The sequence below is a fragment of the Pelophylax lessonae genome (assembly GCF_965119305.1).
Source record: "Pelophylax lessonae genome assembly, chromosome: 7".
NCBI lineage: Eukaryota > Metazoa > Chordata > Amphibia > Anura > Ranidae > Pelophylax > Pelophylax lessonae.
The window spans coordinates 266,144,908-266,162,505 of NC_138774.1; the positions used below are offsets into that span (position 1 = coordinate 266,144,908).

Consider the following 17,598-nt stretch of genomic DNA (forward strand, 5'->3'; position numbering starts at 1 on the left):
TCAGACAGTGCATGTTTTATATTGTTTTATTGCTTGTTCAGAATATTTAACCACTTACCGCCCGCCCGCCGTCATATGACGGCGGGACGGTGCGGCTATTATCCTGGGCGGACGTCATATGACGTCCGCAGGAAATGCACGGCAGGCGCACGATCGCGGGCGCGCCGCCATGCACTGCCGGTGTCGGCGTGTCCCCGGGACACAGCCGGTCACCGGCAGGGGGGAAACAGCCACTGGGCGTGGCTGTTTCCCACGTGATCGGCTGTGTTCCAATGACACAGCCGATCACAATGGAGGCGGTCGGGAGATGACCGCGCATGCGCGATCGGGAGCGCGCAGCGCGGTCATGTCGGTGGCACTGTGTTCCGTAGGAACACAGCTGTCACGGGCGGTAGTAAACAGTCACTGATAGTGACTGTTTACTATGTGATCGGCTGTGAATCCATTCACAGCCGATCACAAAATGTAAACACAGAGCAGTAACTCACTGTTACTAGCTCTTCTCTCCTCATACAGTTTCCAGTGTGAGGGGAGAAGAACTAGAAATAGTGAGTTACTGCTCTGTGTACCTGCAAAAGTAAAATCACACTAATAAAGGTCCCCACACAGTCCTCAGCCCCCCCCCCCCCAATGTCACCTGTCACCCAACAGTCACCTCATCAGTGCCCAGAAATTGACACCCATAACGTTCACATGTGAGCGCAGCGATCGCGGGCAGAATCACCGCGTTGCTCGCGATCCGGAAATCATTGCAAATTGCGGGACGCCTGTGCATTGCCCGTTTTTTGCAATAGCACCCCAAACGCTGTGCAATGCCGCCATTTCCGCCTGCCGAATCGCGGTAACATCGCGCAAACATCGCATGACGCCCAAAAAAGGTACAAGAGCTTCTTTGGGGCGTCATGTGTTGTTTGCGTGATGTTACCGCGATTCGGCAGGCGGAAATTGCAGCAACATCGCACAGCGTTTGGGGTGCTATTGCAAATCACGGGCAACGCACAGGCGTCCCGCAATTTGCAATGATTTCTGGATCACGGGCAGAATCGCAGTGATTCTGCCCGCGATCGCTACGCTCACATGTGAATGTAGCCTAAAATTCACCGGTCACCAGAGACTGCCATCAGTACTGCCGTGCACCATCGCCCGTCACCTGTCACCCCATCAATCACCGTCACCTGTCACCCCATCAGTCATCGTCACCTGTCACCCCATCAATCATCATCATCTGTCACCCTATCAATCATCGTCACTTGACACCCCATCAGTGATCATCACTTGTCACCCCATCAATCATCGTCACATGTCACCCCGTCAGTGATTGTCATCTGTCACCCCATCAATCATCGTCACTTGTCACCTCATCAATCATTGTCACTTGTCACCTCATCAATCATCGTCACCTGTCACCTCATCAGTCATCGTCACCTGTCACCCCATCAGTCATCGTCACCTGTCACCCCATCAGTCATTGTCACCTGTCACCCCATCAGTCATTGTCACCTGTCACCCCATCAGTCATCGTCACCTGTTTGCCATATACATGCAATCACTTACTGACCGCCTAACGACTATATGCGTCGGCCATTAAAAGCTAAATACTGGGGTTATGGCAGCAGATAGCCCCCATAACCCCGGTATTTTTTGAAACGGCGGGCGGTCGGCTTTCAGATAAGGGTGGTCCCAGTGGCGGATTCACCGCGGAATTACCCTTACGGTGCAGGGGAAGAGGTGCCCCCCCCCCTCCTGCCGCGTCCCAGACGTTTTCCCAGCTTACCGGACCCGCCGGCAGCGGGGAAAACTATCCGGTCCCGGATCCTCAGAGACAAGAAGTCGAGTGAGGGCAAGATGGCCCTCACTCAACTCTATGGTCTTGGAGGACCGGAGCTACGTCAAAAGACGTTGCCTAGCAACCGGTTTAAAGGGCCGCTTTTTTTTTTTTCTTTTTTTTTTTTCCTCTTTCAACAATTTTTTTTTTTCTTTTCTTTTTTAGTGTAGTTGTGAGGTGTGAGGTCTTTTTGACCCCAGATCTCACAATAAAGAGGACCTGTCATGCCTATTTCTATTACAAGGGATGTTTACATTCCTTGTAATAGGAATAAAAATGATCAAAACATTTTTTTTTTTTAAATTGTGTAAAAATAAAAAAATAATAAATAAAATAAATAGGAAAAAAAAAAATTAAAGCGCCCTGTCCCCGTTAGCTCGCGCGCAGAAGCAAAAGCATACGCAAGTCCCGCCCACATATGTAAACGGTGTTCAAACCATACATGTGAGGTATCTCCGCGATCGTTAGAGCGAGAGCAATAATTTGAGCCCTAGACCTCCTCTGTAACTCTAAGCTAGTAACCTGCAGAAATTTTTAAAATCTTGCCTATGGGGATTTTTAAGTACCAATGTTTGGCGCCATTCTGTGAGCGTGTGCAATTTTGAAGCATGACATGTTGGGTATCTAATTACTCGGCGTAACATTATCTTTCACATTATGGAAAAAAATTGTGCTAAATTTACTGTTTTCTTATTTTTTAGTTAAAAAAAGTGAATTTTTTTCAAAAAAATCGCATCTGGAAGACTGCTGCGCAAATATGGTGTGATAAAAAATATTGCAACGATCTCCATTTTATTCTCTAGGGTCTCTGCTAAAAAAAAAAATATAATGTTTGGGGGTTCCAAGTAATTTTCTAGCAAAAAAAATGATTTTAGCTTGTAAACACCAAGTGTCAAAAATAGGCCCAGTCTTAAAGTGGATAAATGGACAACTTTGTGTAAAGCGCTACTTGGATGTTAGGCCTATGTGTGTGGCCAGGCTGTGAAAAAGTGTTACACATGTGGTATAGCCATACTCAGGAGGAATAGCAGAATGTATTTTGGGGTGCAATTTTTGCTATGTACATGCTATGTGTTAGAAATATTGCATAAATGGACAGCTTTGTGTAAAAAAAAATGTGTTTTCATTTTCTTTCCACATTTTCCAAAAACTTGTGGAAAAAAATGACATATTCAAAAGACTCATTATGCCTCAAAAATTATACGTTGGGCTGTTTGCTTTCCAAAATGGGGTCATTTTATGGGGGTTTCCATTGTCCTGGTGCTCCAGGGCCTTCAAAAGTGTGATAGGTTGTCAGGAAATTATATGTGTAATTTGTGCTCCTAGAATGCCGGACGCTGCTACTTGGATGTTAGGCCTCTGTATGTGGCCAGGCTGTGAAAAAGTCTCACACATGTGGTATCGCCATACTCAGGAGGAGTAGTAGAATGTGTTTTGGGGTGTAGTTGCAAGTATACATGTGCTGTGTGAGAGAAATAACCTGTTAATATGGCAATTTGTAAAAAAAAAAAATAAAAAAAAAATCTTAATTTTGCAAAGCATTGTGGGAAAAAATTACAACTGAAAAAAACTCACCATGCCCCTTATTAAATACCTTGGAATGTCTACTTTCCAAAAAGGGGTCATTTGGGGGGTATTTGTACTTTCCTGACTTTTTAGTGTCTCAAGAAATGAGATATGCCTTCAGTACATCAGGTGTGAGCAAGTGTGATCAATTTTCAATGATTCGCACCATAGCTTGTGGACTCTATAACTTTCACAAAGACCAAATAATATACACTTACTTGGCTTATTTTTACCAAAGATAAGTAGCAGTATAAATTTTGGCCAAAATTTGTGAAGAAAAATGACTAATTTGCAAAATTTTATGACAGAAACAAAGAAAAATGTGTTTTTTCACGATATTTTCAGTCTTTTTTTTATTTATAGCACAAAAAATAAAAAACCCAGTATTGATCAAATACCATCAAAAGAAAGCTCTATTTGTGTGAAAAAAGGACACAATTTTTGTATGGGTACAGAGTTGCATGACTGAGTAATTCTCAGTCAAAGTGTGAGAGCGCTGAAAGCTGAAAATCGGTCTAGGCAGGAAGGGGGTGAAAGTGCACTGTAGGCAAGTGGTTAAACTATTGAATGTCTGGGCATAAGTGCACTTTAAAGTAAACAGTTGAGTATAGGCCAGTTTTAGTACAAGCTTAGTATCCGTATAGCCAAAAAAATCCAATTCCAAAAAAGGGTTTATCAACACTAACATCCTGGGAAAAAAAATAATATAAACAAAAACATGTGAAACATGTTTAAGGCCTGGTTCACACCTATACATTTTTTAGTGCGTTTTCCTTTTGCAGAAACACACTACAGTCCATTTAACATGGTTTCCTATGGGTCACGTTCACATCTGTGCATTTTATGGAAAAGGCCAAGGACTTTTTCTGGTTTTTGTTTCCGTAGACTTCAATGGATCAAAAATGTGTATTGAAAAACGCAAAATGCACCTGTAATATGCAAACTGCAACCTGCATAGGTGTGAACCAGGCCTAGAAATAATATATAATTTTATGTTAATATATTAAAGGTGATGCATATCTTTTTTTTATTTATATGTTTTTTTTTACAGATAACTTCTGATGAAATGTATTTTCATATACACAGAGCTGTTTCTATTGTTTTTCCTAATAACAGTTTTGATTAAGGCTCTCCCCAGTCCACTTTGCTGATAACAGCAGTCTGTATGCAAGTGCCAACACATTTAGGTAACTGTCAAGCCTGACACGGAAAAAGATCTGTCAGTGTTGGATAGATATCTGTCTATCTGATTTATTGATTCTGATCCTGTCAGCTGGATGTCTATATGCTGAAAGCAAGAAGATATCTGTCAATGCTTAGAATGTCATCCAATACCTGTATGTACAAATGTGACACTGGTAGCACGCTCAATGTACACACTCTTTAAATGAGGACTCCCAAGTGTGTGACTGTCATGTCTGCAAATATAGGAATATGATTGTAAAGTCTTGTTTTAAATAAATAAATAAACATGTTATACTTACCTCCTCTGTGCAGTTGGTTTTGCATAGAGCAGCCCAGATCCTCCTCTTCTCGGGTCCCTCGTTGCCGCTCCTGGCCCCTCCCTCCGGTCGAGTGCCCCCACATCAAGCAGCTTTCTATGGGAGCACCTGAACCAAGCTGCAGCTCTGTGTATCCATTCAGATATGGAGTTGCCGTTCGGCCCCGTCCCCTCTCTCTCCTGATTGGCTAACTGACTTTGATTGACAGCCACTGGAGCCAATGGCGCCACGGCTGTGTCCCAGCCAATCAGGAGGGAGAGTCCCCGACAGCTGAGGGACTCGTGGACATCGCTGGACAGAGATGAACCTCAGGTAAGTATTGGGGGTGCCGGGGAGGCTTCTGCACACAGAAGGTTTTTTTATCTTACTGCATTAAGATAAAAAACCTTCTGCCTTTACAACTCCTTTAATTTTGTTTAGGCCAGCAAAATCCAGCTATTATCTTATTATGAGTTACATACTGACCTATTGCATTGATTAAACACTTCAGTCCAAAACTTTCAAACCTTACTGGACCAGAATATTTTTTTTAGTTTCGAAGACGTGTCAGTTTAGCTTCAAATAACTTCTAACCATCCTAACGCCTTACCTCAAGCATTACAGTGCATATAAACATGTCTCCCTTTTGTTCTATAATAAATATACCTATGAAAGCATTTTTTATCTGTTCGATAAGTGAAAAATTTTGGAACATGTCACATATTCCATCCACTCTGTGTGAGAGTGGTACGGGGAGAAGTTCCCCGTATCAGCTGTCACATTCTGACAGAATGTGACAACTGAGAGTACTGTGAATGAATGAACTACAAGTACCGACATCTTTTTCAGCTGTCGGCTTGTAGTTCTCAATGAACTACCATGGCGCTGTTCAGAGCTGTGGTAGTTTGTTGTTTCTTCCAGTCAGTGTGAAACTGCTTGGCTGCACGGGGCAGACAGCACACACTGACAGTCTGTAGGTGACCTGCAGGGCGCCAGTGATCTGCTGAGTGCTGGTGCAATGCTTTCCAGGCTCCTAAAAAAAATAGTAAATGCGCATTTCTCTATCGTTCGTTGACGGACGCAGTCTCTAAATCTTCATATCAGTAGAGTTATACTACCCCCTACAGGAGTAGGACACTAGGCAGAAAAATGTTCTGGCTACACCTATAGGCAGTCCCAGGGGGTCTCCCTGCTATAGAATGTCCGTTTTAATCTGCCTAGTCAGGAGTAAGGACCTAGTTCCTTGCTGGGATCTCTGGTCCTGGCGAAAGTTTTTTTTTCTAGATAGTTTTTTTTAGTTCGCTTTTTATGCAGATTTTTTTCCTGTGAGATCTACAAGCAACTAAGCCGGATCTGGGCGAGAGGCTGGATATATAGATCCAGTGGTCACCCTAGCTGGACAGCAAGCGCGTGCAGACCCCAGCTCCGCATTAGGTTGGCTGTGACATAGTCCCACCAGACGGGGACTGGCCCCGCAAGTTAAACGTCTTGCCATGTCACATACGACCGGGTCTAACCCGGAGTCGCAGCATTCCTAGTTGGCCGACAGCCCCCCCACTTCGGCAGAGAGGAGTTCTGTCAGGAGATGGTGCCCACCTGTTCCTGTTGGAAGGCGGATTTGCTCAGTAGACCTTGGATCAAGGAGAATGGTCTCCCCATCCAGAGGTGTTTCAGCAGTTGTGCCCTCATTGGGGCACTCCAGATGTAGATCTGTTGTCTCGGGACCCTCTAGCAGACACAATGGACGCGCTGGTGGCCCTGTGGGGTCAGTATCAGCTGATGTATGCCTTTCCTCCTCTCAAGTTGCTGCCGAGACTTCTTTGCAGGATAGAGGCGGAAGGGATTTTGGTCATCCTTGTGGCTCCGGACTGGCCTCGCTGAGCTTGGTACGCCGACCTGGTCAGGTTAGTCACAGACGCTCCTTGGAGACTTCCTCTCAGGGAGGATCTACTGTCTCAAGGGCCAATCTTCCATCCTGCTTCACAGTCGCTGGCTTTGAGGACTTGGCTGTTGAAAGCCAGGTGCTGAAGGACAGGGGTTTGTCTGCTTCAGTGATTACTACTCTGCTTAAAGCGAGGAAAGCGACTTCTAGGAAGATCTATGATCGTACATGGAAGTTGTATATTGCGTGGTGTGAGTCTCTTGGGGTTCCCCCTCGCTCTTACTCGGTGGCTCGGATCTTGGCTTTCCTTCAACAGGGAGTTGATCAAAAGTTAGCCTTGAGTACTATCAAGGGTCAGGTTTCGGCCTTGGAAATTTTCTTCCAAAGGCCACTAGCCGCCTATTCCCTGGTGCGTAGCTTTCTCCATGGAGGTGCGACACTTGGCACCTCCGGTGCGACCTCCGTTGCCACCTTTAATTTGGTTCTTTTGGTTCTCCAGAAACCTCCTTTTGAAAGTATTCGGGAGATTCCTCTGCTTACCTTATCCCAGAATGTGGCCTTCCTGGTGGCTATTACTTCTGCGCGCAGGGTGTCGAACTGGCGGCATTGTCCTGTCATTCTTCCTACCTTGTGGTTCACAGGGATAAAGTGGTACTTCATCCGGATCCGTCCTTCCTTCCGAAGGTGGGTGTACTTGGTGGCTACTGAGTCTTTTCAAAAGTCAGATTCACTCTGTGCTCCCGGATGGCCCAAGGAAAGGGCTGCCTGCGTCTGCTGCGACTATTTCCAGACAGACAGTTGTGCAGGCTTATTCAATTAAGGGTCAGGTTCCTTCTTTCCCTGTTAAGACGCATTCTACTCGGGTGCTTAGTGCTTCCTGGGCTTTTCGCCATCAGGCACCTATGCTTCAGGTTTGCAAGGTGGCTACCTGGTCGTCTGTTCACACTTTCACAAAGTTTTTCAAGGTGGATGTGCTGGCATATGCAGATGCCTCTTTTTGGACGCAAAGTTTTGCAGGCTGCCGTATAAGGGTGTTTTAGTCTCCCTTGAGGGTGTTTAATGTTTTTTCAGGTAGGTCTCATCTTGTTGTTCTGATTAGTCCTATGTTGCCTGGTTGGCTATGGTTTAGCCTTGGGAATTATTTTTCTGCTGTTCCCACCCTGATAGAGAAAATTGGATTTTTGTCTTACCGTAAAATGCTTATCTCTGAGTTCATTGATGGACGCAGTACCCGCCCCTCTATTTGAGTTGGGTTGGTATTATTTTCTCTGACACTGCTTTGATACAAAACTGACATCCTATATCAGGGAGAGAGGGTATACCCCCTGGGACTGCCCATAGGCGTAGCCAGAACTTTTTTCTGCCTAGTGTCCTACTCCTGTAGGGGGCAGTATAACCTTACTGATATGAAGATCAGAGACTGTGTCCGTCAATAAACTCAGAGATAAGGATTTTACAGTAAGACAAAAATCCAACTTTTTTACCTGTAAATAGAAATGTGCATGTATTATTTCTTTTTTAAACATGATCTTATCCTTTAAATACATTTTTAATTTTGTGGCACACATTGAAAACATTAATTTTTTATACTTGATTTTGATTGAGAAAAGCCAGACAGCAGTTTTAGTTAATATACGCATGCCAATTGTTTTTCAAGTGGTATTTGCATGTATTTAGCAGAGCTTCGGGTTTTTGCCATAAATTATTGTTAGGTGAAAGTCTTCTGAGTGTAAGACCATATGTGATTCGTTTTCACTACTCTACCTAATAGTGTGTAGACTTGCTTTTCAGTTTAGTTGATTTTTTTTTTTTTCAGTATTTGAATTCAAATTGGAAAGCATACAGGAGACCTGCACGTGTAAACCGTCAGTGTAAGATTGAGCCAGATTTAGATTTTTCTGTGAACAGAAATTAGTGCAACAACATATATGCTTAAAAAAGCATTTGATGCTGAAGTAATATGCTTATGTATCCTACAGAGCATCCAAGATGTTCATTGGGCCCGATGATTAATGCGGGGGTGGTCCATTTTTCTTTATTTTTTTTATTTTCTTTATTTGCAGGGAGACTAGGACATCAGGGACCAAATTCACTAGTTGGGTGGAGCTAGGTCAGCTCTCATTTCCTCTAAGATGATTAGGAAAAGAATAGTGAAGCACGTAAGATATTGCAGATAAGACGTTTATTAGTAATAACATCAGTAAAAGAAATTGCAGTCACAAACAGAATGTGGGCCAATCACTGAGGGCTGTTATCGTCAGGTACATATGAGCCAGCTGGTGGAGATGAATAGTCCAGCCTGCTACCTTAAAATTTCATGAAAAGTGAAAAGCAAACGCTGCAAACAGGCAACATTCTGGCTATGAGGTCTACACATGAGTAGGGTCTTTGATATAGTTTTATATGATGTAGCTTTCATATTTAATTCACTTTTGAACTATTGTTCCATCTGTATTCCATGGAACCCAGTGATTATGTTTGATTACAGTTTTTAATAAGGCTTTTGGGTCTAGGGTCACCTTCCTGGTGAGCTCATTCTGTTTTGTTGTGTTTGTATCTGTAAACTGACTGTTACAAACTCCACTGTTTGCATTTGCTATTGGAAAAGTCTGAAAATGTTGTCCATTTGCTGTTGGTTTTCCTGAGTTACGCCAAAGCTGAGGTATCTTACTGCACTTCTTGCTCTGGAGAAGTGGTCTCCAAACTTCAGCCCAGGGCCTGGATGCTGCCCTTTGCTTGCTTTTTTTCGGCCCTTGACACTGACAATGGGGCACTATTCTTTCCACTGATACCAATGATGGGGCGCTATTCTTCCCATTAATACCAACAGTGGGGCATTATTTCTCCCACTGACACCAATAATAGGGAGCTCCTCTCCCTGACACCACTAATACCAATGATGGGGCATTATTACTCCCATTGATACCAATGATGGGGCACTATTCCTCCCACTGACACCAACGATGAGGCACTATTCCTCCCATTGATACCAACGAAGAGGCACTATTCCTCCCATTTATACCAACAAAAGGACACGATTCCTCCCACTGACACCAATGATGAGGCACTATTCCCCCCCACTGACACCAAGAAATGGATACGATTCCACCCATTATTACCAACGAAGAGGCATGATTCCTCCCACTTACACCAATGATGGTGGTGATTCCTACCACTGACATCAACTATTTCTCCACCTAATAGCAATAATGGGGCATTTTTTACTCTCAATGACGCCAGGCCATTTTCTTCTCCCACTGGTTGAAGTTTAAAGTTAAAGGACAGTAAACTGGCCCTTTGTATTGAACATTTACAAACTCCTGCTCTAGAGCCATAAACATGCATTAAAGGTGATTTCTGTGTGCATTTGTGCACCTGAAGCTTCAGAAAAAAAAGCTCTCCAGATGGTTGGAATATTACTGCATGTCTGACTAACCTCATTTGACATGAATGCCTGTTAAGTAATCTTTATGTGTAGCACATACGGTTGTTTGCCTATGTCTTACCTTCTCGTCTACCCGGTGAAGGGCTTTAAAGTTACAGCATTGTGAGCTGGTCACTGGGAGAGAAGAGATGCTTCCTGCAGCCTACAGCAGACTGATGACACCATCTTTGCTTAGGCAAAGCCACTTTGTAGCTGTAGGATGGCTTTTAATAGTAGAAAATAGAGCTATTTTGCCAGACGTATACTGTTGCCACACAGTATCTCACAAACGTGAGTACACCCCTCACATTTTTGTAAATATTTTATTATATCTTCTCATGTGGCAACACTGAAGAAATTGTGTGTATAGCTTGTATAACCATGTAAATTTTTTGTCCCCTCGAAATAACTCAACACACAGCCATTAATGTCAAAACCGCTGGCAACAAAAGTGAGTGCACCCCTAAGGGGACATGTCCAAATTGGGACAAATTTGACATTTTCCCTCCCTTCCATGTGACCCGTTAGTGTTACAAGGTCTCAAGGTGTTATCACTCTAAAAGTTCAACATGGCATCTCATTGTAAAGAACTCTCTAAGGATCTGAAAAAAGAATTGTTGCTATACATAAAGATGGCCTAGGCTATAACAAGATTGGCAAGACCCTGAAACTGAGCTGCAGCATGGTGACCAAGACCATACAACGGTTTAACAGGACAGGTTCCACTCTGAAAAGGCCTCGTCATGGTCGACCAAAGAAGTTGAGTGCACGGGCTCTGTGTCATATCCAGAGGTTGTCTTTAGAAAATAGATGTATAAGTGCTGACAGCATTGCTGCAGAGGCTGAAGGGGTCAGCCTCTCAGTGCTCAGACCATAGGCCGCACACTGCATTAAATTGGTCATCCCAGAAAGAAGCCTCTTCTAAAGATGATGCACAAGAAAGCCCGCAAACAGTTTGCCGAAGACAAGCAGGCTAAGGACATGGATTACTGGAACCATGTTCTGTGGTCTGATGAGACCAAGATAAACTTAATTGGTTCAGATGGTGTCAAGCATGTGTGGGGGCAACCAGGTGAGGAGTACAAAGACAAGTGTGTCTTGCCTACAGTCAAGCATGGTGGTGGGAGCGTCCTGGTTTGGTGTATTAGGAATGTTGCCGGCACTGGGGAGCTAAAGTTCATCGAGGGAACCATGAATGCCAACATGCATTGTGACATACTGAAGCATAGCATGATCCCCTCCAATCAGAGGCTGGGCCGCAGGGCAGTACTCCAACATAACAACCCCAAACACACCTCAAAGGTGACCACTGCCTTGCTAAAGCTGAGGATAAAGGTGAAGGACTGGCCAAGCATGTCTCCAGACCTAAACCCTATTGAGCATCTGTGGGGCATCCATAAACGGAAGGTGGAGGAGCGCAAGGTCTCTAACATTCACCAGCTCCGTGATGTCCTCATGAAGGAGTGGAAGAGGACTTTAGTGGCAACCTGTGAAGCTCTGGTGAACTCCATGCCCAAGAGGGTTAAGGCAGTGTTGGAAAACAATGGTGGCAACACAAAATATTGACACTTTGGGCCCAATTGGGACATTTTCATTTAGGGGTGTACTCATTTTTGTTGCCAGCGGTTTAGCCAATAATGACTGTGTGTTGAGTTATTTTGAGGGGACAGCAATTTTACACTGTAATACAAGCTGTACACTTTACATTGTAGCAAAGTGTCATTTCTTCAGTGTTGAAACATGAAAAGATATAATAAAATATTTACAAAAATTTGAGTGGTGTAATCACTTTTGTGAGATACTGTATATTGTTACAATTTAGTTTATTCATGCAGTTGTACAGTTACTGTTATGTGCATTATTGTGATTATATTGTTATTTTAAGTGATTTGCTGTTAAATGATGGGTTTTATACAGTTTTGCAATATCATCGACTTGTGGGGATCTTAAAAATCATATCTGTATTTTGTGCTGACAATACTTGGATGATGGCATGCTAAACTAACAGTAGTGTTTAGTCCAGGTCTTTGGCATGTATTGATATCATAATTACTACTGATTGGCTTGCTGTTTTGGAAGATAGGAAGGAGTATGTTAGGTATTCTTCAGTTGTATGAGGTGCAATCTAATTTTTGTGCTATACATTTGTATTATATTTTATACACAGCTTTTAAAATTGCTGTCATAGAGTAGTTGAAGAAGATTAGGATATTACTAATCAACTACTAATTTCTCCCCTGCACTCACTCTGTTAAAAACATACGTAGTGCTTCATTCTTTTGTAATACATGGCTTATCACTAAGCTCCATAGGTGACCTGTATTCATTTTTATTATTTTATTGCATATATACAATAAAAACACAAGCAGAAATGCATCTGTAAATTAGAAACCCCTTTTATGTATGTATGTACTGTATGTGTGTATTGTCTATAGTTCTTTGGTTTTAATACCCTATTCTTCCACATCTGTAATCCCTTCTATGCAAGTAAATGTTAGCTTTACAAGGTGCTAAGCTGGGGGTGGCATTTCTTGGTGGGAGGAGGATGTATATATTTTTAGGAAATATATCTTAGCCAACAACATTAAACACATTGTGGTATTAGTGCATTCTGAATAAGCCAATTATTGTAACAAAATCGAAACACATGTTAATAAGTAGGGAATAAACTCTATGCCTGCAAGAAATTGCATTCTGTTTAACAAAAACCTACAATATACTTTCCATGTTTCCATATCTAATCCAGTGGGCAGTTGATTGAAGATATAACTGTAAAAGGAGAACACAAGGCCCTAAACATACTAAGGTCCTCCACTTTCACTCACCTCCTTTAAACAGTACTTGGCCAATATCTTAACCAGTGGCGGCTGGTGCTCAGTAATTCGGGGGGGAAACCAATGCGCAAAACCCCCCCCCCCCCAGTCGGTCAGGTCAGTCAGTCAGACGACACATTCCTCCCCCCCCCCCCCCTCTGCCTCCTTCCTCCTGTCGGAAGCCTGGGAGTGCTGGATGGCTGAGCCGCTGTCCTCCTCCTGCCGCCGTGCGTCTTCTGTCTCTTCCTGGCCACTAGCCAGTAAGATCACTTTTCTTTTCAACCAATCAGAAAAGGGGTCTCACAATTCTCTTCCTGATTGGCTGGGAGGAGAGTCAGTGTGACAATAGCAAATATTAATTCGCTATTGTCACACAACTGGGTGGGCTCACCCTTTTCTGAAGCCTATTAGAGCCTCTGACTCCAATCATGTGCCTCAAAAAAATAAATCCCATATTGGAATCCATGCGCCTGGCGCCCTGCATGTAGATTAGGGGGCCGGACGCATGGATAGGGGGGCGGCACCCCTGCGCCCACAATGGACGGGCCACCTCTGATCCTAACAAACCAATTTGAATAGTGATCCTGATATGACACATTCAGTTAAAACCTTTTAACACTGATTTTGTCATACGCTGTATGTTTACTTGAGTTTTCATGCACTTTATCTTTTGTTTGTGTTTTCTATGCAAAAAATGTAAATAAAGAATTTGAGAAAAAAAACCTTATAACACTTGCTGGTTATTAAGAGTACACATTTTATTCAAAAGTGTGCTTCCTGCTTAAGGATCATCTACTTCTGTTATCCTGGTCATCATTGCGCTCAGCACATTTTTGACACCTTTGAGATCTATTGTTAACATAGATATTTTGCACAATGCACTAATCTTTTACTTAAACTGCAAGAGCTGGATGGATTCACATTTCTGAGTTTTCATGTTATTTTGGAGCATTCATGTTTGAAGAATTTTCAGACTTGAGTGTTTCTTTTTATCCAATGGAATACTAGTTAGTAGGAGGAGGAAATGGTTGTTACGTTCAAAAACATGTTGCACATGTTTTTTAAGTGCTCCCATTGAACTCTATTGAGGAAATAAATTGTGCGAACATGCCCCAAAAAAGCTTCTGTACTTTTTCTGGGAGAGGGAGAGCATATTATTAGAATCTGAGGGAGAGCATATTATTAGAATCTGAATGGGCCCAATAGAATAACACAGAAGTCCTGGTGTCGAGCATTGAAGCACTTCTGGAAACATGCTTCAGATCATTCAGGTGTGAATGGGGCTAGTCTTTATATATATTTTTTCTTAGCACATCTTCACATATTTAGATGGCAACATAACCTACACGCTGATCTATTTTGAGCCATATCCAAGGCCCATACTGAGTGGAATTCACTTTGCCTAAAACAAAAAAGCACACACTTGTTATTCTGCACTTTGATCAAGCAACTCATGGATGCCTGCAGGACCTACACACTTCAAACTCAAATTAATTGAAATAAATTGAAACATTTAGAGCCCCTGTGCCTTTTGGATTTAACGCTTAAAGAAGATCCTCAACTTAGCCCTTTGTAAAATATATTTTTTTTATGTTAGATTTACTTAGCTCTATTCTCAACAAAGATTATAAAATTATTTCTAAGATTGCAGTCAACCATTGTAGTCAACCATATCAAAAAATCCTGGTGCAAGATCTTGCATGTTCGCAAACATCCGACACAGATCAGCCACTCATGTTATGACTTGTTGCAAAGCTATAATAGCACAGTCTGAACACTGGGGGACAGTAGACTGAGGAAATGCTTCCTTCTGCATGTAGCAGACTGGTGGCATCATATCAGATCCCTTACTCACAGTGTCTGTTAGGCTGCATTGCTCAATGCAGGCCCAATGCAATGACCATCTCAAATCCATTGTTTCCCGTATGCTCTGCTCACACCAAACTACTTCAAGGCACCACAACGTGTCACAGTATGCGTTAAGGTTAACAACATAAAGCATTTTATCTTTTTCTGTGAAAGAAACGTGCATCAATGCATAAAAAAAAAAAAAAAAGATGTCAACTGATGTTTACTCAAGTGTATTTAATGTGCGTCTATAAACGCTAAACGACATGATGTAAAACCAGCCTAAGTGAAGTCACTGGGCAGGGGCTGAAGGACTTTTTTTTATTTTTTATAAATGGCTAAAGCTTCTTTAAAAAATTACACTGTTGCTGACTATTGTGATGGTGCTTGAGATTATTCATGTTGTCTTGTGAAGTAACTGAACAATCCCTTTTGATAACCTAGTGATTTGTTTAGTTAAAAGGACCAACATACAATATAAGCTATAAGACACATTACCAGTTCCTACGCTGATTCTAAACATGAATGTCCAGGCTGGGGATTCCTTTGAAGAAACACACACGGTGATAGAAATGATGGGGCGTTGCAGCTCACCTAACCCTCCACTGGGTGATAGACAATCAACTGTACAAAGAAAAAGAGGAAAGAGCGCACAGCCGCCCTAGCATAACACCGTTTATTGCAGATAAAAAACATAACTGTGGACAATATTCCATTAATTTAGATAAAAGGAAAATGAAGGGCAATTCTAAAATGGACTTAACAAAGCTCCAATTATCAAACATATTTTATATAATGTTCGAATGACTTATTCCAAATATCTTGGCAAAATCCACATTCCCTCCTCTAAGTAATTTATTTCTTAAATGAAAAGCTATTTTGGTAAAACTTTTTTTTATATTCTCAGATTTCTCAGGATAAAACAGATTTTTGCCCATTCTGCAAAATAACCAAGACTAAGAACTTAAAGCTTAACTCCATGTTTACAGTACTTTAGGTGTTTAGGCCAAACTTGCCCAAGTCAACTATTTTCCTCATTAGTGTTCTTTCTGGGAGCGCTATATAAACTGTATGTATCATTAGCTACATACAGTATGTAGAGCGAGCTGTGTTCAAGCAAAACTCCATCCTGCTCCTGAAACAAAATCGAGTCAGGCAGAGTGCTGGTCAGCCATTCATAGGAAGCTTTGTATTCTGTGAATGAATACAAAGCTTCCTCTGATTGGCTGAAGCAAAGCAGCACTCAGTTTGACTCAATTTTCTTCTGGGAGCAGGACGAGAAGTTGCAGGAACTCATCACTGTATACGGGTTGTAGCTGATGCTACGTACAGTTTATACAGCGTGCCCAGCTAGCACACCTGTTAGTGAAGCTTGTTTTCTTCAAACATCAGTACTTGCTCTTGCAAATGCTTTTTTGGCTCAATGGGGACAAATGCCCACAAACACACTCTAAAATCCTGTGAAGCACTTTCCCAGAAGACTGAAGTCTGTTATTGTTGCCAAGGGGGGTCCAAATCCATAATAATGCACATAGCTATGAAATAGGATATTCAACAATCTCATATAGATGTGATGGTCTGGATCCCACAAAAGTTTTGCCATATATTGTACCCTTCAGAGTTCACCTAATGTAACTAATAAATAAGATTCAGCATTTTTCCGAACTGTTGTACATATAGAATAGTTAAAGCTGCCATTAAAAAATTGCATTGATAAGGCTTCTGATCATTTGGCCAATGGCCACTGACAAAAGCATCTTATGTTTTTGGTTATTAGAATATCCACCTCCAGTTGATGTGTTCTCAAAAAAAGACTCATAAAACAAAATGGAATCGAAAATGAACATATAAACAATTACTAAATTTTTAACAATACTAATCAAGTTTTCTATCACTCCTGTTCTTTTATCAGGACCTGGCAGAAAATGGATGCACTGTTGCTTCTGAAGAACCTCTTCCTACAATGTCACCTTCGCCATCAGCTGAGAAGAAGGATCCTAAAACCAGGGAAGACAGACGACCCATCACAGTACACTTTGGTCAGGTAGGTCAAAGACTAATCTTTATCCCATATTTAATCTTGGAGTGCTTCAGTAATTTGTATGTAAGTATATGCGCTGCTATTTTTTCCTCATTAAAGTTTACACCAACTTATAAGACCCCATATACTACACCAACAAGGATACTGTACACACCATCCATACCTTCATGACCACTGACAGTTTAAGTAAAAAACATAGATTGTCTTGTTACAAAGGCATCTAAAAGTTGGTGGGATATATTAGGCATTAGGTAAACATACTGTCCCTGAAGTTGATGTGTTGAAATCAGAAAAATGAGGCATCACAGTTTGTTGTGTATGGGGCTGCATAGCCACAGACCGGTCACCCATGCTGACCTGTATCCACAGCCAAAAGCACCTACAATGGGCATCAAAACTGGACCACAGAGCAACAGAAGAAGGTGACCTGGTCTGGTGAATCATGTTTTCTTTTATATTATGTGGGGGCCGGGAGCAAGTGCCTGATAAAAGAGAGTGCAGTGCGAAAAGAAGGCAAGTCAGGGAGGCAGTGTAATGCTTTGAACAATGTTCTTCTGGGAAATCTTGGATCCTGCCTTTCATGTGGATGGTACTTGACATGTACTGCCCACCTAAAACATTGTTGCTGACCAAGTACACCCGTTCATGGAAACAGTATTGATGGCAGTGTGCTCTTTCATCAGGATAATGTACCTTGCCCAACTGCAAAAAATGGTTC

The 17,598-nt window shown here is 42.2% G+C and overlaps 1 protein-coding gene across 4 annotated transcripts in view; it reads left to right on the forward strand.

The window, feature by feature from the left end:
- The window catches only part of DENND1A (DENN domain containing 1A), a 1,402,774-nt gene that overhangs the window by 1,144,203 nt on the left and 240,973 nt on the right, over positions 1 to 17,598 (forward strand). For all 4 annotated transcript variants that reach the window (XM_082262893.1, XM_082262895.1, XM_082262894.1 and 1 more), the window contains exon 19: positions 16,752 to 16,883. In XM_082262893.1, the coding sequence (XP_082119019.1) occupies positions 16,752 to 16,883 (132 nt within the window). The remainder of the gene's footprint in view (positions 1 to 16,751; positions 16,884 to 17,598) is intronic.